General features: G+C 38.5%; 1 protein-coding gene across 1 annotated transcript in view; it reads left to right on the top strand.

Annotated features, from left to right (window-relative positions):
* Positions 1-9941: 9941 nt before the first annotated feature.
* Positions 9942-24126, top strand: part of AGGF1 (angiogenic factor with G-patch and FHA domains 1) — a 29107-nt gene continuing 14922 nt past the window's right edge. The window contains exons 1-8 of the mRNA XM_040450296.1: positions 9942-10516; positions 13623-13725; positions 14843-15042; positions 15994-16158; positions 19126-19314; positions 21032-21362; positions 22360-22471; positions 23690-23741. Of these exons, the coding sequence (XP_040306230.1) occupies positions 10307-10516; positions 13623-13725; positions 14843-15042; positions 15994-16158; positions 19126-19314; positions 21032-21362; positions 22360-22471; positions 23690-23741 (1362 nt within the window). The 5' untranslated portion in view covers positions 9942-10306. The remainder of the gene's footprint in view (positions 10517-13622; positions 13726-14842; positions 15043-15993; positions 16159-19125; positions 19315-21031; positions 21363-22359; positions 22472-23689; positions 23742-24126) is intronic.

Raw genomic sequence — 24126 nt, 5'->3', positions numbered from 1 at the left:
AGGGGGGCATATTAAAGCGTATGCCATTTCTCCCAGTATTTCTTTGTCATTCCTTACATGAAGAACAAAGAGAAATCACATTAAAATTGGTACATGGAAAAACTTCATCAAAGAGTTAAAATAAGATGATCACAATATCCCAGTTATCATTCCATTTATGCAATAAACTTAACTTAAATGAGGATTCTAAGATGGGGATATACTTTTCAGATAAATGACCTTGCTCCCAGAGCCCTGTGTGTTTCTGAGGGTAGCACTTACCGTACTATACCCCCATAATCTCTGTCTGAGGCTCCTCCAGGCCAGAGATGGGACAGGTGGGGATAGGGAGGTGCCCACAGGATCTGGATGATCAGAACCTCCAGGCAATATTTTGTCTCCTATGATATATTACACCTACCAGAAGTTAATTCTCAAGCAGGGGAATCTTTGGGAAATACTGATGCTTTACTGCCACCTTCTGGTCTAAATGTGTTTTGCAATATATCTTCGTGTTTTTGGGGTCCCCATAAAAAGGATTTGAGAGAAGTTAAATCCCTGTCAGATCAGCAATCCTATGTTGCCAGTGGCAACCAACATGGATAGAATAGTATATAATTCTTGAAAAACTTTCCAAGGATGTGAATGCCTGTATATGTATATTTATATCACACATGCACAAATGAATTCTGTTTTGAATCTGTAAGGGAATAAACCCCAGAAAATTGTAACTGTATTTCTAGAAGTTTTTAAAAAATAATTTATAAAACACTTTCACATTTGGCCACTCTATTAATTTGAGAGACAAGTGGGCATGATTAATAAAATGATTTTACAACAATCCCTTAAAAGAAGACAGGGGATTATTGACTAGCCTTTAAATTTCCTTACAGATATTTTGTCCTATTAATCTTTTTAACTTTTCTAGAACAATTCCATATATGCTTTCTTCATTAGTAAGCTTATTTTTGCACTTAAAATATAATTTTGTTTACAAAAGTGACATATACATTTTATGAAAAGATCTATTATGTAGAAAAAACTTTAATGATCAGCATTCATATATATTAATGCCTTGTGCATCATATTCAGTTTATGGTTCAAGATAATGGTGGTGTTAGTGGTGGTGATGATGATGATGATGGTGATAATGTGCGGAGACCTGATGGCATATGGCTAAGAGCACTGCCTATGAAAGCAGATTGTCTGAATTTGAATGTCAGCTCTGGCTCTCACTGGCTGTGTTATTTTAACGAGGTTACTAAACTGTGGACTGTAATTTCTTCATCTGTAAAGTGGAGGTGGTCATGGTCAGAATAGTACCTATCCCACAGGATTGTGATGAGAAACAGGTTAATATGCGCACGGTGCTCAAAGTACTACCTAGCACGTAATAGTACATAAATAAATTCTTTTTGTAAAGTAATTAGACAATGTCTGGTACATAGCAAGCACCACGTAAACATTTATTAAAGAAAGCAATAATCATAATAATTAACATTACCATGTGCCAAGTGCTAAATTTAGCACCTTACATGCATTATTGTGTTTCATCTACCTGCCAGCCTATGTGAAGGGTATTATTTAATCTCCGTTTTGGGAATTAGGAAACCGAAGCACAGTACACTGAAATAGCTTGCCCAAAGTCACGCAGTTAGCATATAGCACAGCTAAAATGTAATTAACCTGTCTCTAATTTTTTTCAATGTTTGTTTATTTTTGGGAGTTCAAGTGTGGTCCAAGTGTGACCCCTCATTAGAGTGACCAATGTTTATTTATTTTGGGGGAGGAGCAGAGAGAGAGAGGCAGAGGATCCGAAGCTGGGTCCACACTGTCAGCACAGAGCCCAGCGTGGGGCTCAAACTCACATACTGTGAGATCATGACCCAAGCCGAAGTCAGAGGCTTAACCACCTGAGTCACCCAGGCGCCCCTAACCTGTCTCTTTCTAAAAGTTACTTTACTCATCCACGCACGTCCCTGTGCATTTATACCACTTCACTAATTTATCAAGTTAATCTTACACTCATAGAGTGTAAGTTAGAGGTCCTCCCTAACCCTAATGAGCTGCATAAACATCAAATTTTGTCTTTCTCTTTTAGGGTTTTGGCATATATCAGATGAGCCTTAGTTTATTCATAACTGTGTTATATCAAGATACATTTAATGCGAAACTAAATACCATGACTGTTTAATCAACATGTGATGATAACAAAGAAGTGGTTAGGCCCACATTCTGTCCTTATTCTTCCAGAGACTGTTTCAACAAATTAATGCCATGACTTTCGTGATTAAAGAATCCTTCATTGTGATCTCCCATTAAATTCTCATGGACTAAAGCAAGGCAAAAAGTACATGTACTATAATCAATGATAGGATCATGTCCAGGCCCTGTCTCAAAACATCAAGAAGGTAGATATGCATTCTTGGCACTCTGATACGTCCTTTGCTTAATTTTAATTTTTGTCTTATATTCTTAAATACTTTTAATTATTACAAGAGAAGTCAATAGCTATTGCTCTATCTTGGGGAGAGAAGGGCAGGGAGGGAAGAAGACTCTTCCGGCATCACGATACATTCAGTCGACAACCCACACCTCAAGGACAAGTGTGCAATGCTTCTACACATGCACTCTGCTGGGGTGTCCAGTCTAGGACCCCCTCAGTCCTCTCCATATCCAAGGGGTTTCCGGATGTCTTGGGAGTATTGTATGCACTGGGCAGCAAAGTGGGGAGAAGGGGTGGTCTGCAAGGCCTCCTAGGTGATCAGTGGGGGGGAGAATGCAGTAGCAATGGAGTCCTCATGGATTCCAAGGGAAGACAGTTACCAGAGTCCTCTGGTGCAGGTGGTGGAGACATTCCCTTGAGTCAAAGCAGGGCAAATGACAAGTGATGATGGCTCAGTTTCCAAGCAGTTCTTGCGCCCTGCGTCCAAAGCCTTCATGGTGGTCCTTCCTTGGATCTACCTGCCCAGCTCTTCCAGGCCAGTGTGCACTCTCTCTTCTAGAGCAATGTTTCCTTGCTCCCAACCCAGCCCCTAAACCTCTCCTTTAGTTTAGCTCCTTAACTTCTCTAAGGATATTTCCTTTATTTTCTCTGATAATTTTTAGCACTTCTGTCCTTTAAGCATAACTTCCGTTACATTTTTAGACTTGTGGTTCTTTGGGATAAATTGCATTCAATGGATGATATGTCTCTAGTGATAGAGTAATCTTGTTTTATAATTAAACTTTTATGTGATTTCTTTTTTTTTTTTAATTTTTTTTTCAACGTTTTTTATTTATTTTTGGGACAGAGAGAGAGACACAGCATGAACGGCCGAGGGGCAGAGAGAGAGGGAGACACAGAATCGGAAACAGGCTCCAGGCTCCGAGCCATCAGCCCAGAGCCCGAAGCGGGGCTCAAACTCACGGAGCGCGAGATCGTGACCTGGCTGAAGTCGGATGCTTAACCGACTGCGCCACCCAGGCGCCCCATTATGTGATTTCTTAAGCACTGTCTATCTCTCACACTAGACTGTAAATGACAGTGAACTCACTCTATTTTCATTCACCATTGTACCCCCGGAGAGCCCAGTAGTGTGCCTGGAACATAGCTGGTGTTCCATAAATATTTGTTGGACAAATAGATGTTGCCCAATTTTGACTTTAAAGCCCACCTTGATGATTTTTTAAATGTTTATTTATTTTAGAGAGAGAGAGTTGAGGAGGGGCAGAGAGAGAGAGAGGGAGAGAATCCCAAGCAGGTTCTGCTTGCACTGTCAGTGCAGAGCGCCCCCCCCCCCCCGGCTCGAACTCATGAACCATGAGATCATGACTTGAGCCAAAAATCAAGAGTTTGGTACTCAACTGACTGGGCCACCCAGGTGCCCCCATATTGAGGATTTTGTTTATATTTTAGAAATAAAGATGAAGGAGAATATTGGCTGAACCATACTAAAGACCCATGTCTTCTTCTGTGTCCCCAAAGTCTCCAGTTCTTACCCAGACAAGTTAAAGCTTTATCACACATGATTGTTTCATTGATGGGTTATGGCACCCGGAATAGTTGTGTTGAGGATTATGAAGGATAGGGAGAATAAGAAGAAAGAGAAGCGTTGAGGATTTTGAAGTCAAGCCTGGGCTCAACAGGATCCTTCTATCCTTCTGGTTTGCTTTCTTTAGGGTGTGGTGTTCATGTTCATGATTGCTTCATGGTCACAATGAAGCTGCTCTACCTCCAGCATAATCACCACTTTCCAGATAGGGAGAATAAAAAGAAAGACAAGGGCAAAGACAAAAGGTTGAATCTATCATTTTTTATTGGAAAGCAATAGTATCACAAGGACCTTGCCTCTAGACTTCTAATTACACCTCATTGGTCCTAAGTATGTCACATGGTCACCCAGCTGCAAGGAAGGGTGAGAAATACAGGTATTAGGTATTGTTGCTACACTAAACAAAATTTGGGTTCTCTTGTAAGAAGAAAGGAGAATGTCTATTGGATTGACCACTAGCAGTGTCTGACACACACACACAAAAAAAACATTTTAAAGTTAAATCCAGGAAGGGTTTAAGTCCCATGATCTTTGAAGGCAACACTGTGAATGAAGTCAACATTCTGAATAGAAGTTTTTTACAGGGTCAGTCTCAGGACAAAGATGTTTATGTTCCCAGCATTAGACAATTAGACATAGTTCAGAATAGGCTGGCTTGAGTGATTTTAAAGAATTAGCCAGGCACCTTCTCACTTATGCTGTAGGATGCCTGAAAGTCACCACCAAGCAATGAACGGCCTCAAAAGAATTTAGCAGGATGCATAGTTGCTAGTTTTTGCATTTTTTTTTCAATGTTTATTTATTTTTGGGACAGAGAGAGACAGAGCATGAACGGGGGAGGAGCAGAGAGAGAGGGAGACACAGAATCGGAAACAGGCTCCAGGCTCTGAGCCATCAGCCCAGAGCCTGATGCGGGGCTCGAACTCACGGACCGCGAGATCGTGACCTGGCTGAAGTCGGACGCTTAACCGACTGCGCCACCCAGGCGCCCCTAGTTTTTGCATTTTTTATCAAATTTTAACATTAACAATTCCTGACCTGATGACCAGGTGCATTCAAAGAAGCACTGTTCAAATAGCCTAGAATAGCCTAAAATCCCTAACCTTCAACTTGCACACCTTGAAAACTATTTAAGGGGAATCATTTCATACTACCGAGCAACAGCTCAGGCATCCCTTATTCTCTCCAGTTCGCTTCCAGATTTTGTTGTATTTTACAAAAGTATCAATCTACATGGATTGGAACTTTTTTTTTAATGGTCCTTCAAAGTGGAGTTTGAGAAAGTACTGTTCCAGTCTAAAGCATTTATTTTGCATCTTGAAAACCTAGAATTGGTCCAGTGGAGACAGATTCTCCTTAGAGTCAGCATTCTGAATATCAGTGATTTGTGTGGGGAGTAGTGATTTGGGTGGAGAAGGGGCACATGGGAAAATTTACAATATGGTAATTTTTTAAAATGTTTGTTTGTTTATTTATTTATTTATTTATTTTGAGAGAGCAAGAGAGAGTGAGTGCAAGCAGGGGAGGGCAGAGAGGGAGAGAGAGAATCCCAAGCAGGCTTTGCACTGTCAGTGCAGAGCCTGATGTGGGGCTCGAACTCACAAACCGCAAGATCATGACCCAAGGTGAAATCAAGAGTCAGATGCTTAACCAACTGAGCCACCCAGGCGTCCCTACAATATGGTAATTTTTAAGTTCAGGGTACAATCATAAAATGAAGGTGCAAAATGCAAGTATTTCACTTGGGGATGGAGAAGAGGGGCCTGCCTCGTTTCCTTTGGCCTCCTTCCTTTACCATCACTCCAGTGTTTTAGTGTTACACCCACTCATTCTTTCCTTGGGTCTCCAGTGGGTGGAAATAGGTAATGGTCAATTGACCAAAAGTAATATGGAGCAATAAATTAGAACTATTGAAATGCTATGGCTCCCCAGATATTCTTGTGTGACATCAAACAGTAGGATCAGATAAGAGAGAGTTTGCTACCCATTGGATCCAAGATAAATTATGACAGATGAATGTTCATTAAGTATAGAATTGATGACATTCTAAATGAAATTGGATATAAATCAAGTTTTACATACTTGACAATATTCTTCTGTTGCAGGATATAGGAATATCTCTGGTACTTGGACTCTAGCCTGCTGAAACTTACAGGTTCCTGGAGTGGCTCTAGATCAGGTTGAGTATCAGTTAGTTACTGCTACATTAAAAATATCCCCAAACTCAGTGGCTTCCAGTAAACATAATTTATTATTTCTCACAAGCCTGGGGTGAGGGGGGCTCTGGCTGATGTCTGCTGGGATTGCCAACTGTCTAAGGGTTTCCTGGGATCTCTGCTATAGGCTGACTTAGCTGGATTATCTTAGCTGGAACGAATCTGTTCTATGTGTCATTTATCCCCCATCTAAGACCAGCAGACATACCTGAGCATGTTCCTCTCTTGGCAATGGAAGAAATCCAAGAAAGCAAGCAGAAATACTAAGGCCTCTTGAGATGTAGGCTCAGAACTAGTCCACTGTTCTGGAAATCACCTCACTCAACTAGCCAAAGCAAATCACATGGCCAAATCCAGATTCAAAGGTGGAGGGGAGATTCTGCCTCTTTAGCGAAGGGAGCATACAGCCATTCTGGAAAACAATGTAGTGGAAAAGAGTGAAATGTTCTCCCTAGGAACCAGAGGTCACATGCCTTGCTACATGTTCCGAAGAAATGAGTACACAAGCCAACAAAGTGGGATGAACAAGGATTTCCATTGTGGTATCAATGGAGAATAATTGATATCTCAATAGGAGATAACTTAGATGTTGACAACTAATGGACAAATTAAATGTGGTATACTTACACTTTGGAATACAATGGAGCACTTAGATGTATACATAGCAATATATATGAATTTTAAAAACATCTCTTAATGTGGAAAAATAAGAAACAATGTAAGATTTAAAACCAAATATGAGTTATGTAAAATGAATGCACACACAAAACATATAAGGATAGATTTATATGTAAAGACATATAGGAATGCCTGGCTGGCTCAGATAGAAGAGCATGGGACTCGATCTTGGGGTCATGAATTTGAACCCCATGTTGGGTGTAGAGATGACTAAAAAAAAAAGTAAATAAACTTGAAGACATATAGCAGACACATGAGAGTGGTTACCCATTGGCAGAAAGGAGGTAATGGGACTGGGGACTGGGGATATAGAGTGACACTAGGAAACATTCACGGGCCAATGTTGATAATGTGTCATGAACTAAGAACTATGACTAAAATCTGAGGTACAAAATAATGACTAAGAAAAAAAAAACATTACAAAAGTAAAATGAAATTGTGAAGAGCATCACGTAGTATGCTTCTCTAGGGCACTGGCCCTGCCCACTATAGTAAGTAACTGTTGTTCTGAAAACTACCTGTGGTAAAAACTGATGATCAACTACTCACCATATATATTCTCTCCCATTCTTATAGAACCCTTTATTTTTGGGAATAAACACAATTCCTAGCCACACTTGTAGCAAAGGTGGGTATTGAGATATAAACAGAAGTCATTGAGTGGAGCTTCAGGAACGTTCTCTTGTACCTTGCTATCTTATACAATGAATTGACTGGAAGGGTGGAAATAATGCTCTGAAACTAGCAGAGCACAGAGACAGATAGAGCCTGGTTCCTGAAGACTTGGTAAAGCCACTATACCAGTTCTGGAAGCCTGTATCCATACATCTTTAATGTAATAGAATAAACTCCTAGTTTGTTTAATGTAGACTAACAGCTGTTACTAACCTTAATGCAATCACTGACACACTAGGCTTCCTCTTTTTTTTCTTTAAAAATGAAATTGTCATTCTTTTCTTCCAGACTAATGGTCAGAAGTTATAGAATAGCAGCATGATGAAGCCAGAATTTAGGCTTAAATGGATTACCTTTAAGACAAACGAAAGAAACACTTTTTCAAGTTGTAGCTAATAAATATTTATTCATTCAATAGCTAATAGTTAACACTTGAAATTTCCCATCTGTAAAATGAGAACCTAGGAAGTGAGCTCTGTCTCAAAGCTACCTTATAGGTGGTATTCATGGGATTTCTTACCCCCCAAAGGTGGACGGAGTGGAAGATACAGCTTTTATTTTATTTTTTATTTTTATTTTTTTTTAATTTTTTTTCAACGTTTTTTTATTTTATTTTTGGGGACAGAGAAAGACAGAGCATGAACGGGGGAGGGGCAGAGAGAGAGGGAGACACAGAATCGGAAACAGGCTCCAGGCTCTGAGCCATCAGCCCAGAGCCTGACGCGGGGCTCGAACTCACGGACCGTGAGATCGTGACCTGGCTGAAGTCGGATGCTTAACCGACTGCGCCACCCAGGCGCCCCTACAGCTTTTATTTTAAAAGGTTTTGATAAATTATTGACCAGAGTCATAATGCATTAAGGTAAGTCTGATTTTTTTTTTTTCAGGATATCTCTATTTTACATGAGGGAGCACATACTGTGCCTTCTCACTAAATATCCTTTGATGGCTAGGATATCACTGTTACCTTGACATAGGGTGCCTTGTAGAAGGGCTCTTAGGGACTAAAGTATAATGTATGCAGGACTGAGAAAGGGGAGATCCCCACTGCAGAACTCACTGCCTGTGACTGAAGTTGTGGGCAGTGCAAGTGACAAAAAAGCACACTGAACTAGGACATCAAACGGAATTCTTTTGTTTGGCTGTGTTCAGCAAACACTTGAGGAAAGCTGCTCTGTGACAGGCACTGTGCTGGACCCTGGGAAAGGACTGGCAAGCCATAGTTGCTGACCTCCAAAGGTCTCAGGCACACATCCTCCTGAGCTCAGGCTGTAATTCTAATTGACCGTGGTGAAAGAAAGATACTTCAAGAGGCCCTCATCAGTTTAAAGGCTGGTGAAATGCCTGTTCTACACAGGTGAAGCAGCACATAAATCTGCTGAAATAGAGCATTTTTCTCTCCCGTTTTCACAGGATATAGCTGCTTATTTTCTCACCAGAGATGTTCCTCTCTGCAACTCGGCTCAGACTTAATGAATCTGCATTCATCTCCTGGGGGCCTCAACTCACAAAATCAGCAGAAATGGTAAGTAAGCAGAGCATCCGAAAACTATTTTCTAGTCCTTGTCTGGCATTATCTCTATAAACCATGACAAATTATTTCTGGAGTTTCAGTGTTCTCATCTGTGAAATGAGGAGCTAGAAAGTGGACTCTGTGCAAAAAGCGTGAAAACTTTTTGCTAGTAGGTGAAGGGGTTTAGGACAGTTACTGCCCCCCTCCCAAAATGCCACTTTGCCATGTGGATTATCCTGAGCTGAAGTCACTTGAGGCCCTGAGAGCTCGAAGAAATTTTTGTCCTTCCTTACCCACAGAAGAACCTAAATTGGGTCTTTTCCAGAATAAGGGTTATTAACAGAGATAAATTTTATCCGAGTGACCCATCTGCATGGTAGGGCAAACATCTAATTACCAAACATCTACCCATTTTATCATTCTATGGAAGTGCATTCCTTTCCTCTTAAGTCCCAGACCTCTACCTTCTTTTTAGTTCAGAATGACATAAAAACCTCATTTTGCTTATCTTTGAAATTTCCTCTTCTATGTGCATTTCCCCATACCTACGGCTATTAAATTTGATTTTTCTCTTGTTAGTATGTCTCATGTGAATTTGATTCTTAGAGCAGCTATAAGGACCTTTGAGGAGACACGAATTCTTGCTCCCTGACTCAGGCAAGTGCAAAAAACGCAACCAGAGGAAGCGACCTTCAACCTAGCTTCCAGGGCCTCGCACACAGTTTCATACTGATTCTCTTCAGGCGCACAGAGAGGTTCGGTGGTAAGGTAGAGAGAATGCGCATGTGTCGTAAGGCCCTTCCCGGTTCCCGTAGTTTCCTTTTAGGCCTTGGCCCCGCCCACCACCAGCGTTTCCGGCTCGGCCCAGGAAGCTTCCGAGTTTCTGGCCACTGCTCTTCTGGCCGACCATTTCGCCAACGTTTTTTTCAGCTTTTTCGGTTGTGGGGAAGGTAGCTGCCAATAAAGTTTCCCCGTTTCAAAGTCTGGCGGATTGGCCGGGCTCATCCTCTGTCCCCTTGCTTACTGCCCGCAGTCTTTCTAGGCTACTGGCAAGGAGCTTTAAGGTGTCATGGCCAGGGGCCGATCGGGCCCGGCCGGTCTGAGGCCAACTTCGGTTGCCCGCGGGCTCTCATGGCTTTTGGTCCCGCCGGCGACCACCTCAGCGTGAGCGCAGTCCCTCCACGCCCGCGGGCCGCCTTGCGCAAGACTCCATGGCCTCCGAGGCTCCGTCGCCTTCGCTGTCGCCGTCGTCACCACCCTCCCCCGAGCCTGAACTGGCCCAGCTGAGGCGGAAGGTGGAGAAGTTGGAATGCGAGTTGCGGAGCTGCAAGCGGCAGGTGCGGGAGATCGAGAAGCTGCTGCATCACACGGAGCGGCTGTACCAGAGCGCAGAGAGCAACAACCAGGAGCTCCGCACCCAGGTGCGCGGTCCGCTTCCAGCCTCGTGCCCCATTGCACCCAAGGCGATGCCTCCGGAGCCTTTGATAGCCTTGGAAGGGCTGCCTGGCAGGGGCCCAGAACTGCTTTATAGAGTTACCTGAAATAAAAGTTCAGTGCTGTTACAAATCCAAATACTTTTGGAACTAGCCTAAGAGTTTGGGTTCCTCGATTTAGACAAGTGCGTGAGCTGATGGTGGGAAGTGAACTTCATTACCTTAGTTTTTGTTCTCATTTGTAACGTTCCCTTGGCGTTAGGAACATTTATACTATTTTTTCTAGATCGTTTTTGAGTTTGTTAAAGCTCTGGCCTTGAAGTAGGATCCCATTTATCACTCACTTGGTGTGAACTGATGTTGAGCCTCGGCCATAAAATGAGAATGTTGGTACCACACAAGCAAATTAAGCGTGAGCAAATGGTTTTAGAGTTTTACACACTGTTGAACGCTATATATTTGCCAGGTTGTTATTCTGGGCATTTACCATCTTGAGTTTTCTGGTGAAAGTAGGGAGGCCCATACTGTCTTTGTTAGAGACTTTAACCAGCTGACTTCATTTCCGTAAAATGGAGTAAGCATAAATATTTAAGCAGTCACACTTATTTTTTTCTCATTTTTAAAAACGAGCATATTTTTTTTCCTCAGCTTGGTTTGTTGGGCAGTTACACTCTCCCAACAAATTATTTCCCTTTAATTATTAACGTCAGTTGAATTGTCTAGTTCTTTGTGATATACTGGTACATTTCCCAAAACTGCACATAAAGGCTCTACATGAAATGGCAGCAGACTTTGTTATGCTTTGTTATCAAATGATCTGTGAAAATAACTGCCGAGATGCAGTGACTTGTGTGTCCGTTGTATAGGTTGTTGATAGGACGTTATAGAAAATATATTTGTTTGCTCAGTAACTAGTTCTTGAACACTTAACATGAATGCATAAGGACTGTGCTAGGAGATTACTCAAATGGTTAAAATATGAGGGAAGGGGAGCAAAATATGACAGCCTTTAAAAAAAACCCTTTTATAATTATAAATTGTTAAATCACTGCTTGTTACAGAGATCTAAAAGAACATTTTTTAGTCTTCGAAGAGCCAGCATTTTGTTACTAGTATTAATTTGATATGGTGGTCTTAACATGAAAATTGGAAGGCATAAAAAACCTTGAGTCTACTGTTGATAGTAACTCCTCTTTACCCTCCTAGTGAGCCTCCCCTGGTGGTGGGTATGGTTTCAATGTTAACGGTCATCCCAAATCACTAGTATTTTATTTGGAGTGGCTTGAGAATTGAGGGTGAACTGATAAACATAATACAGGTTTGGGAGTCAAAAGAACTTTGTGCAAATTACTTTGTTCAGATTTCTCATGCAAAATGGTGATTAGGATCACGATTTTTTAAGGTTTTTGGAAGAATTAATGAGAGGTTATCCAGAGTACTAAGTTCAGTGCCAAGGATGTAGCAAATACTAAGTAAATTATCTAGTAATAGTGGTAATAGCCAGAGCCAGGACTGGGGCAAGGCAATCAGTAACCCAGGGCAAAAAATTTAAGGAGTACTCATTGTCTGGTACAGACCCTCTACTTCTGTGAAGCTGAGAATGAGTGCCTCCTTAAATTTTGTGGTCTTGGTGCCTTGTTTGGTTCACTCTAGTTCCACTGGGTGGTACTAATAGGATCTGATAACTAATGAGGTGGCTAGATAATCTGTGTGTAATCAGATTACCACCTTTCGCCTTTTAAGCTTTATGTGTCATTAAATATTTAACTTTTTCATTTTTTCTTTTTGTTTTTTAGTTTTATGCCTGTAATAGACATTGTCTCACACTGAGATCTTTCCCAGATGAGATGTATTTATGGGACTGCTTCTCATCTGCTTATGGGTGTTTCCATACTGCTGCTCTGACCTTGGCGTTCAGTGAGGCACAGGGAGGATAGATAGCCCTCTGAGGCACACCTCCATTCCCTTTTGCTGCAGTTACTTAGTCATGAGACTGTTTAAAGAACAGACTGGGGGCGCCTGGGTGGCTCAGTCGGTTAAGCGTCCGACTTCAGCCAGGTCACGATCTTGCGGTCCGTGAGTTCGAGCCCCGCGTCGGGCTCTGGGCTGATGGCCTGGAGCCCGGAGCCTGCTTCCGATTCTGTGTGTCCCTCTCTCTCTGCCCCTCCCCCGTTCGTGCTCTGTCTCTCTCTCTGTCTCAAAAAATAAATAAACGTTAAAAAAAAATTAAAAAAAAAAAACAGACTGTTTAAAGAACATGTCTGCTGTTTAAAGAAAAAAAGTGCATTGAAGCATATGAGTATTAATATATTTAGGTGAATAGTTAATTCCAGGTGGAGGACACTGAATGATACTAGATAGCTTCACCTGATGAGTAAGAATTAATGTTTTTGTTTTTTTCTTTTCAACGTTTATTTATTTTTTGGGACAGAGAGAGACAGAGCATGAACGGGGGAGGGGCAGAGAGAGAGGGAGACACAGAATCGGAAACAGGCTCCAGGCTCTGAGCCATCTGCCCAGAGCCCGACGCGGGGCTCGAACGACCGCGAGATCGTGACCTGGCTGAAGTCGGACGCTTAACCGAATGCGCCACCCAGGCGCCCCGAATTAATGTTTTTTTAAATTAATTCTTTAGGGAGAACTGATTAAAATTTTAGTATAAAAACATTTGGGATCCTTTTTGAAAAGTCCTGTTAATTTAATTCATCTGATTTTTGGAGGAAATATTTTGAGATTTGGCAAGAGAGTATAAGAATAAAAACATCTCTGGACTGCCTGGCTGGCTCAGTCGGAAGAACTTGTGACTCTTGGTCTCGGAGTTGTGAGTTCAAGCCCCATATTGGGTGTAGAGATTACTTAAATAAAAAAAAATTTTAAAACCTAAAAAAACAAGAAAATATTTCCCTATGCAAATGTGAAAGGTGAAAGAAAGTCAGTTATAGCATTTTTTATTTTCATGAAAAGGGGACTAGCAGCTTTGGTACTTCTCTAAAACTTTTACCAAGAAATACAACTATTATAATTTCAGGAGCATGGTGTGTATATTATTAGGTTGCTATACGATTTATTTTCCTTAAGTCTTGTTTTCTTTTAGGTAGAAGAGCTCAGTAAAATACTCCATTGTGAGAGAAACGAGGATAATAAAAAGTCTGATGTAGAAGTACAAACGGAGAATCACCCTCCTTGGTCAATCTCAGGTACTCAGCTTATAATGAAGTTATCTTAATGCTGTTACATTCACATCCTGCTAAGGCAGAGTTTTCTTTAAACTTAAAATAGACAAATATCGAAATAAACATGAGAACTGTTACATTGACTTCTCTCCATATGATTTGGTGTTTTCAGGTAATCTATATGCTGCTCTGGTGGGAAAATAGAAATGTCATTCCTGTAAATATGTAGTATTGCTAATATGTTTTCAGTGGCACATTAACTGAGTAATGTTTGCCATGCTGTGAACCATCTACTCATATCTGGCCTTCCTTGTGACCAGGCACATGTGTTTTCTTGTTGATGCATTCCACTTAGTGTTGTGTTCAGTGCCATTCTTGTAGGCTCTTGTGAGAGTGATGAGCTCACAGCTATGACCTCATCAATGACATTGTGAGGCAAAATAACTGAGCACCTGAGTTTTAATAAATACGGATCACAAGAAATGATCTTTGCATTAAGTTTTGCTTTTTTTAAATTCAGTATGTGATTTGACTAAATTGTTAAACACAGCAGTAGAATTAACATTACATATATGCATGATATATATATATCATATATAAAATGATCACACATATTATATATATATCATATATAATATGATCACACATATTATATATATATGGTATATAACATATATAACATGATCACACACACACACACATATATATATATATATATTTTTTAAGTCAGCATCATGAGAGAAACTTGACCAAAAAAAATCAGCTTGATCTTTATCCCATGATCATTTGATAGGCAACTATATTAAGGTGGTACGTGATGAGAAGCTCATTTCTTTTGACAGAACACGACCTATATACCTTTTTTCTTTTTTTACTCTTGCAATGGAAAAATCCAAATCTACTACTTTTTTACCTTTTTAGTTTGACAGCAGGGGTACTGAAGGTGATGTTACAATCAAAGATACCTACTTCTGCAGATTTATTTGCACTATCCATTTTAATCTGTTAAATTGTATACAGTTATAAAAATACATTATGTTTGCCTTGTGTGCTGTTTTGTGTTCAGTGCCAGTGGTTTGGAATTAACTTCTTTTATATATGTTTTTCTAATATGATATCACCTAATTTGTTTTTGCTACAGATTATTATTATCAGACATACTATAAGGATGTTAGTCTTCCAAATAAAGTGACTGAACTCTCAGTTCACCAAGATCAGGATATCGAAGCTTCTACTTTTAATTCTGAAGACCAGTCACAAGTAGAAAATGATGCTTACGCTGGTACTGATATAACAGAACATGTTAAATGTACGGAAGACCATTTTGCCTCAAATTCACAGGTAACGTTTAGCGTGAAACTATTGATGGGGCATCTGGCTGTCTCAGTTGGCTGTGAGTTTGAGTCTCATGTTCGGTGTAGAGACTACTTAAGTAAATAAAACTTAGAAAAGAAAAAAAAAACTGTTGATGCCCCAAACATATCTTTCTCTGTTGTTATTATATAGAAAAATAGACTTCTTTGGTCCCTTATGACATATATCAGAGTTGTAAACATTCTGTGCATAGTTATGCAGTGAATACTAACAGTTTTTGGGAAACAAAAATTGGAACTTCTTAATATATATAATTGTTTTTCTACTCTATTGTGTTCTAAAAATTTATGATATACATAAGCTAAAAGAAAATTTATCACTATATTTTGACCCAACCAAAAAATTTTGGGCAATGGCCACAATATCTTGTTCACACTAAAAATTTTTTTTAAGATTTTATTTTTTAAGTGATCTTGCCACCCAATGTGGGGCTTAAACTCACAACCCCGAGATCAAGAGTCACATGTTCCACCAACTAAGCCAGCCAGGCACCCCCATACTAAAATTATTTTAATTCTTATTTAATGTCAAATATCTTCCCACTATTGCCTGAGTGTCATAGAAATTTGTTTCTTCACTTTCAATCAGGATACCAGGATCCGAAGATATTCTTAAAGAATATATCAGAGTCTATATTTTGTAGATTATTACCCTATAGTATCAGGCAATATTTTTGAGTAATGGTCACTCACTCACTTCTAATATCTTTAAAACTGGGTCAAAATTGAATTAACTAAAACACTAGTAACTATTTTTTACACTGGACCACACTGTAATTGATAGCCATTTCTTTCTATTGCAGAAATTGAAGTCTTATTATTTAAAATTGCTTTCAGTCTATTTTTTTCTAATTCTGCCAACTTCTAAATTGACACAAGGAAGTATTGGTCTTACTTGACATGAATGTATCTTATCTAGGAGCCAGCGTCCGTATTAGCAACAGAAGATACATCCTTAGAAGGTTCTTCTTTAGCTGAAAGTTTGAGAGCTGCAGCAGAAGCTGCAGTGTCTCAGACTGGATTTAGCTATGATGAGAACACCGGACTGTATTTTGATCACAGCACCGGCTTCTATTATGATTCTGTAAGTATCTCCGACCGTTCAGTGTTGTATGGTTGTGTCCTTGCTGCTCAATACTAAGTATTCAACCTTAAACTGAATTAAGAAAAGCAAGAGGCTGCGTTGAAATTCAAAACTATTTGATTCAAAGCTATTTAACATGAGTAAAGAGTTGTAGAATAGCTTATGATGCTACATTTCTATGTTCTTAACTAAATAAGTTAATTGTGGTTATTATAGATTAATATTTCCAAAAGGTCTAATAACCTTTTTTTTTTTTAATTTTTTTTTTTTTTAACGTTTATTTTTGAGACAGAGCATGAACGGGGGAGGGTCAGAGAGAGGGAGACACAGAATCTGAAACAGGCTCCAGGCTCTGAGCTGTCAGCACAGAGCCCAACGCGGGGCGCGAACTCACGGACCGTGAAATCATGACCTGAGCCGAAGTCGGCTGCCCAACCGACTGAGCCACCCAGGCGCCCCTCTAATAACCTTTTATATGTCAAGTAACTTGCAGAGATGTTAGGGTATCAATACACTTGATCTTAGCCAAAAGGCCAAGAAGTGATTTTAGAGTATTAATAAAAACAGTTAACTATATTGTTGTACGATGTTTAAAAACCTAAACTAATATTTTTTCATAGAATTGATAAGGAAGTGACATTGTTAATGCTAGGCTTGGCGTGAGATACTTTAGAGTTGTTTCAAATACTTAATCCGTTTGAGCCAAAGGGAGTCTTTTTCTGGAATTCTCAATAGCATGTTTATTATTAGTTTAAAACTTCTTTGGCTTTTAAGCATTTCTCTTTTTATTTTTTTCATTTTTATTTTTTTAAGTTTATTTCTGAGAGAGAGCATGAGCAGGGGAGGGGCAAAGAGAGAAGGAGAGAGAGAGAATCCTAAGCAGGCTCCACATTGTCAGCACAGAGCCTGACATGGAGCTTGATCCCACGAACCGTGAGATCATGACCTAAGCCGAAATCAGTAGCCAGACACTTAACTGATGGAGCCACGCAGGTGCCCCAGCATTTCACTTGTTTTAAAAATCAATGTTAACAGTGAGAACTAGGGATTCAGTATGGAATCAGACATGTTATGTGTGTAATGGACCACTGACCAGGACAGAATGAGAAAACAAAGTTCATGATTTATAATTCAGTATTATGGCTGTTGCCGTCTGGTACTTGAAATGGGATTTCATTTAGGATGTGATGAAAATGATGATGGCACTTACGTATGTATATACCTCAACCTCAGTGGCTTAGGCATGTGATCTCAGGAATTATAGAATGTGGTACCCCAAAGTGGAGCAGATGTTCACCGTTCCAATCACTGGAATTATTGTTAGCTAATTGAAGGAACATAATGATAATACTAAATAGTTAGATGAAAGATTTCGTTAGCTTGTCAGTTTGCTCTTGGTTTTCTTTGTAAATCCCTTATGAAGAAAGGGTTTTCTTCCACAGAGGTATGCTAATTGACAATGCTAATTAATACCCAAAAAATTAATGTTTTTTATTACCAAAGAGAGTAGCTGTTAAATATTTATTTGGTTTTGAGGAGAATACACAGTTTGTACATATATGATGTTAGTCTTCATCATTCGTCTACCTTCCTTTCTGTCTCTTTCCTCCTACATCTCTTCTATAAGTGGTTAGGTTGTGTAGGTTGTGTCTTAGTAAATTAGGGACATCATTGTTTTGCCCTTTTTGTTGTGCCAGTTTTCATTTTATTTTTTTATTTTAATTTTCATTTTTCTTCTATTTTTGAAAATGTGTTTTGGACTGAAAGACACGAGATTAAATAGGTTTGAGTTACAAAAGTTTTATTATCATCACTTCCATTCAGTTTTTTAGTTTCAGGAAAGATAGTGAGAATTCTAAGTATTTTTGTAAGAGACCCGCAAAGTGAATTAAACACAATAAATTGCAGTAATATCAACTCTTAGAAAATACTCTTTTCCAGGCAGGTTTAGTTGGTTAACCTCAGTATATTGTAAGATGTTTCCAACTCTGATCTATATAGGTTTATGATGTAAATAAAACATAGATTGTTCCATTAAATCTTGATTATAAAATATGGGCCAGTATCTAATAAATATAGATGATTATATAAATTAATCGTTGTGGTTTTTATCCATAATTTGCCAAAATTCATTTTTGTATAGCTCTTTTACTTAATTACTTACGGTAGAATTAGTAAAGACAGTTATTTATCACTTTCGTTATATAAACTATTATGTTGTATTTATGAGCTTAATTTTTGTAAGTTTGGGGGTTTGTTTTGTTTTGTGAGAGAGAGAGAGCAAGCAAGCACAAGCTGGGGAGAAGGACAGAGAGAGAGAATAGATCCCACAACCCTGGGATTATTACCTGAGCTGAAATCAAGAGTTGGATGTTTAACTGACTGAGCCAGCCAGGCACCCCAGAGCTTAATTTTAATTTCAGTTTTTCTTCAGAGCTTTAGTCGTGAACACTAAAAGGCAGATATTTGTTTTATGACATTGAGAGAATGGTTGGGGGTTTTATACTACCAAACCATTATTGGGTAATCATAAGGATAATAAGTCTGGAATTGCTTTTATGGTCAGCTGTTTTTGATGCATGCCTTAGTTTTCATGACTTCTGAAAGGTTTTTTTGCTGTCATTTTTCATTAATATATTAAGTTGAACCATATGAAATTCCTGTTTTTGTAAATGTGAAAATGGTCAAATATTGCCAGTTTCATGAGATTCAGTTTAATATTTAAATGTATTCGTTTTTCATACTAAGAAAATCACTGCAAATATTGCATGGCAAAGTATTTTGGAAAATTATAAGCATTTTCCTTTCTGTCATCTTTACTCATTATCTTCAGAAAATACTAGAAACATTTATTAAAAAAAAAAAGAAACCTTTACTATTTTTGAATGTATTTGGTTTATGTTGTTTATTTTTAAATTTTATTTCATCTTACCTGATTAGAACTTACTGTTTTCTTGTCTTTGAAAGGAAAATCAACTGTATTATGATCCTTCCACCGGAATTTATTACTACTGTGATGTGGAAAGTGGTCGATACCAATTTCATTCTCGAGTTGATTTGCAACCTTATCAGACTTGTGGCACAAAACAAAGTAAGGATAAAAAATTGAAGAAGAAAAGAAAGGATCCAGATTCTTCTATAACAAATGAGGAAAAGGTAATGTCTTCATAATTTTAAAAATTTATATAATGATGTAATTCTGTCAAAGTTTTTGATGAAACTGAAAATCATAATTCAGTAACTATATTTCAAGCATATCAAGATAACAAGATATCAGAATCTATCAACCAAGGAGCATTCACATGGGGGCGAACATGTACTTTTTCACAAATTCTCAGTCACTACAAATAGAAGGAATTTCTTAAAGTTTGAAGCAGGTAGATTTAGGGCAGATAAAATATTCATGTGTTACATAATTTGGAAGAAGAGCAGTCAGACCCTCAGTCAATTGTGTAATTGCACAATTTGCAATAATAGAAAAGCACAGATTGTATGTAGGTGTAGATAAAAGTTCAACTTCTTAATCATGTTGAGCTATTTCTTACCTATTATGTTAGCAAACATTAAATCAGTTGCTAGCAAATACAGGGTAGTTACATATTTATTAGAAGTGGAAATTGGTGTGTTTGGGGAAAGTAGATGGGCCTTTTATATCAATCACCATAAAAATGTTCATATTCTTTAACTGGAAAATCTCATTTCTAGTAATTTTCAAAATCCGAAGAAAGAAAAATACTTTGTTATATAGCAGTATATATTTTTTAAGTTTATTTATTTTGAGAGAGACAGAGACAGCATGAACAGGAGAGGAGCAGAGAGAGAGAGAGAGAGAGAGAGAGAGAGAGAGAATCCCAAGCAGGCCCCATACTGTCCATGCAGAGCCAGACGCAGCGCTCGAATTCACAAAACCGTGAGGTCATGACCTGAGCCGAAATCAGGAGTTGGATGCTTAACTGACTGAGCCACCCAAGTGCCCCTATATAGCAATATTTTTAAGAACAGAAAAAAATGAAGAGTTCATATGGCCTGCAAGATCCTGGTTAAGAAAATGATAGAATGTTTAATTGAAAAACGTTCTTTAGGTCTTAAAATGGTAATATATAAAGACAGAGGGGAACTTTAAAAATGCTTGTGATACTAGGGGCGCTTGGGTGTCTCAGTCAGTTAAGTCTCCAACTTCGGCTCAGGTCATGATCTCACAGCTCGGGAGTTCAAGCCCAAATTTGGGCTCTGTGCTGACAGCTCAGAGCCTGGAACCTACCTCAGATTCTGTGTCTCCCTCTCTTTATGCCACTCCCCAACTCTCCTACTTGAGTGTGCTCACGTTCATTAATCATTTTATAGTGATAAAATGTTATTTATATATAATGAATGATAAGATTTTGTAGATACTAGGTAGATAAAATAATAAAATGAATTTCACGTGCTTTTATCTTTTTACTGTGGTTTCTAGGAAAATTTAAAGTATATACACGGCTTACATTATATTTTTGTTGGACAGCAGTGGTCTAGGTTGTCGCATGGTCTAAGCAATATGTGATAAGAGCCTGTACTAGGACAAATGATAAGGAGAGAGAATTGGGATAAAGTATAAACATAGTCCATAGCACTTGGTAATTGATTCCATGTAATAGTGAAGGGGATGTCAAAGATAACTATACGATTTTTGATGTGGATGATAAATGGATGGTAATGTCATTAAGCAAGAAAGGGAACATGAGAGGAAGAGGGGTTATAGGTAAGAGCTGTTATTTCATATATAATGTACGTATATCTTCACTAATTCATTGAAACATTTGGCATTAAACATTAGAAGATGGTCGTGTTTAAGACATTTTTCTCTGTTCCTACCTCCCTACCTACCTCTTTCCAGGATTTGAATTCAGAAGATCAAAAAGCATCCAGTGTTGAACATATAGGCTGCAGTGAGGGAGAAGATTTTGCAAATGTGAAAAAGAAAGCCAAAATGGACATTCATTACAAAAACAGTCCCACCAAATTCACTGTTCCAGTTAGTGGAAAGACTGTAGAATCTTCTCTTAATGAAAACATTTATAATTCAATGTCATTTAAAGATGAGAAAATCGTGGAGACTGATAGTGAGCCAGAAGAAGGTGAAATTACAGACTCTCAGACAGAGGACAGTTATGATGAAGACATTACCAGTGAGGACAACGTAACTGCAGAAGATACTGAGGATGAAGGTGAATAAATAACCATTGTTTAATTTTCTATAAAGAACCCAGTTTGGTCATTGTAAAAGAGCAAGACGTTAAAAATGTTAGAAACGCATGTAATGTATCTGCCAAAAAATAAACTGTTTGAAGCTGATTATTTTAATGATAGTGTTGAAAATTATGTGGGCTACCACTTGGTTATTTTTAGAGGGAAGGATTTGAATACATGACTAATACTTGGACCTTTAAAGTTTTATTGCATCGAATGGCCTAATCAGTAGAACAAAACCAAGTTACATATATTCTAACCCTAAAGATACATGTGTTGTCTGTCTGAGTGGGCTAGATCTTTGGAGGCCACTTATGAAATTGAAGGGAAAAAATAAATTGCCTTTAAAAACATGTAGTCCATAAATTAAGCTACGTAAGTATTAGGGTAAGTCTTACATTTCTTAACTTGAGGTCATAAAGGCATACTTTTAAAACCCAAGATTTCATATTAGGCCATATGAACTTACTTTCTTCTTGAAAATAGTCACCCCCTCCCCCTTTTTTTTTTTTAAAGGAAGACTCAGTTTTTGTAAGTTAATATAAGAATTCTTGTTTAGGAGAAATTTGTTGTTGTTTTTGTTTTGAGAGAGTGCTAGCTGGGGAGGGGCAGAGGGGGTGGGGGGACAGAGGATCTGTAGCAGGCTCTGTGAGGACAGCAGAGAGCCTCATGCAAGACTTGAACCCACAAACCTTCATAAGATCGTGACCTGAGCCTAAATCAAGAGTCCGATTCTTAACTGACTGAGCCACCCAGGTGCCCCTAGGTTGATCCCTTTAAATCTTAAGTGTTAAAGCCTTACTTATTATGTATGTCATATGGCAGAATTTAAGAAGGTTGTTTCAAACAGAATTAAGATTTTGATCATTACGTTTTATTTTATGGATGCTTCTTATTCCTGCCTAGAAATTAGACATCTCTAACTTTTTCCCATAGCATTTGGATTAATACTTTACCGATTTTTTTCTTTAACAGATGAGGAAAAAATTTGGCCCCCATGTATTAGAGTAATTGTTATTAGATCACCAGTGTTGGAGACAGGATCACTTTTTATCATTACAGCTGTTAATCCTGCTACAATTGGAAGGTAAAAATGTTTAATGTTACTATGTTTGTATATTTATCTTATTCCAGTGGATTGTACATTACTCAAGCTGTTACCTTGAAATGTGCAAACACTTTTTGCCGGGCAGACACTTAATGACATCCATGTTCCTCCCTCTTCCACTCAGAAAATATTGTTGATACTTATGTTTTCTCACAGAGATTTTGTCATTTTCTTAACTTTTTAGGTTTAAATTACTTACTTAAATACAGTGTTTGTCTGGTATTTAATCTTCCTCCTCTGTTTCTTTGTGACTCGTAACCAGCTTGGTAGAGAGGTAGGTTTCAATCATGAGTAGGATAATTTCACTTTTTGCCAACCGGAAAGAAAAATCTATTCTTAATTCAGATTCTATATAGTATCTTAACTTTAAATTCTTGAGAATAGTATGGTCCTTTTACATGGAGTAATAGAAGTGGCAAATAGTCAACAGATTTGGAATAGGTGATTGATACTAGTACATAGGATATGTTGTCCCACTGGATGTTTTATTATTATTTTTAAAAATTTTTGTTTTGAGAGTGTGCGTGCATGAGCGTGGTGGAGGGGCAGGGAGAGAGGGGGAGAGAGAATCCCAAGCAGGCTCCACACTCAATGCAGAGCCCCACGTGGGACTCCATCTCAGAATCATCAGATGGTAAACTGACCCGATATCAAGAGTCAGATGCTTAATGGACTGAGCCACCCAGGTGTCCTACTGGATGTTAATATTAACTTGGGGTAGATGTTTCAAAAAGTAAAAGTGATCCTGGAACTTCCTTTCAAATAGGAAATTTAGAGTAGGATTAAGGAAACTGGACTTAGTATAATAGAAAGGCTTGTATTTTAACATTATATTTTAAAACAACAATGACAAAATCTTAAGAAAAAAAATTGTTGGGGTGCCTGGGTGACTTGGTTAAGCATGTGACTTTGGCCTAGGTCATGATCTCACAGTTGGTGTGTTCAAGCCCTGTGTCGGGCTCTGTGCTGACAGCTCAGAGCCTGGAGCCTGATTCGGCTTCTGTGTCTCCTTCTCTCTCTGCCTCTCCCCTTCTCACATGCATGCACCTGCTCGCTCTCTCTCTTTCTCTCTCTCTCTCTCTCTTTTTCTCTCTCTCTCTCTCTCTCTCTAAATAAATATTAAATTGTTTCTTGGTTAACTATAAGTGCTTAATGTATATATGGTTCAAAAATTGTTAAAGACATCTTACTTTGCAGAGAAAAAGATATGGAGCATACTCTCCGAATCCCTGAAGTTGGTGTTAGTAAGGTAAGCTCTTTGGCTTTTCAAATGTGTAGCTTCATAGATATTGATTTTATGAATCTTCATTATGGCAGAAAACTTAGGGGCTTTTTCATTTGGTAGAAATTTAATAGTTTAGGTAGTGATGGTAATGAAAACAATTTAGATTTGTTTATTCCACTGCTTGAGAAAATAATGTTTTATCAAAATTTGAGTAAACAAAATTATATTTAATTTTTAACAGTTTGGAGCAGGAGTAGAAATGTGGATTAATTTAAGTATTAAAGTAACACCCATTTAACAAACATTTATTAAATGAAATAAATGTGCTAGATATGATTGTAGTTTAAAAATGAATCAGACCTGGATTCAGACTACGTTATTAGACGGTTGCGATTCAGGCTGTTACTAG

The sequence above is a fragment of the Herpailurus yagouaroundi genome, unplaced genomic scaffold, assembly GCF_014898765.1.
Source record: "Herpailurus yagouaroundi ecotype Mexico unplaced genomic scaffold, PumYag 29, whole genome shotgun sequence".
Lineage (NCBI taxonomy): Eukaryota > Metazoa > Chordata > Mammalia > Carnivora > Felidae > Herpailurus > Herpailurus yagouaroundi.
Note: the sequence above shows the minus strand (reverse complement) of the source record. Positions and strands in the feature narration are given on the sequence as shown.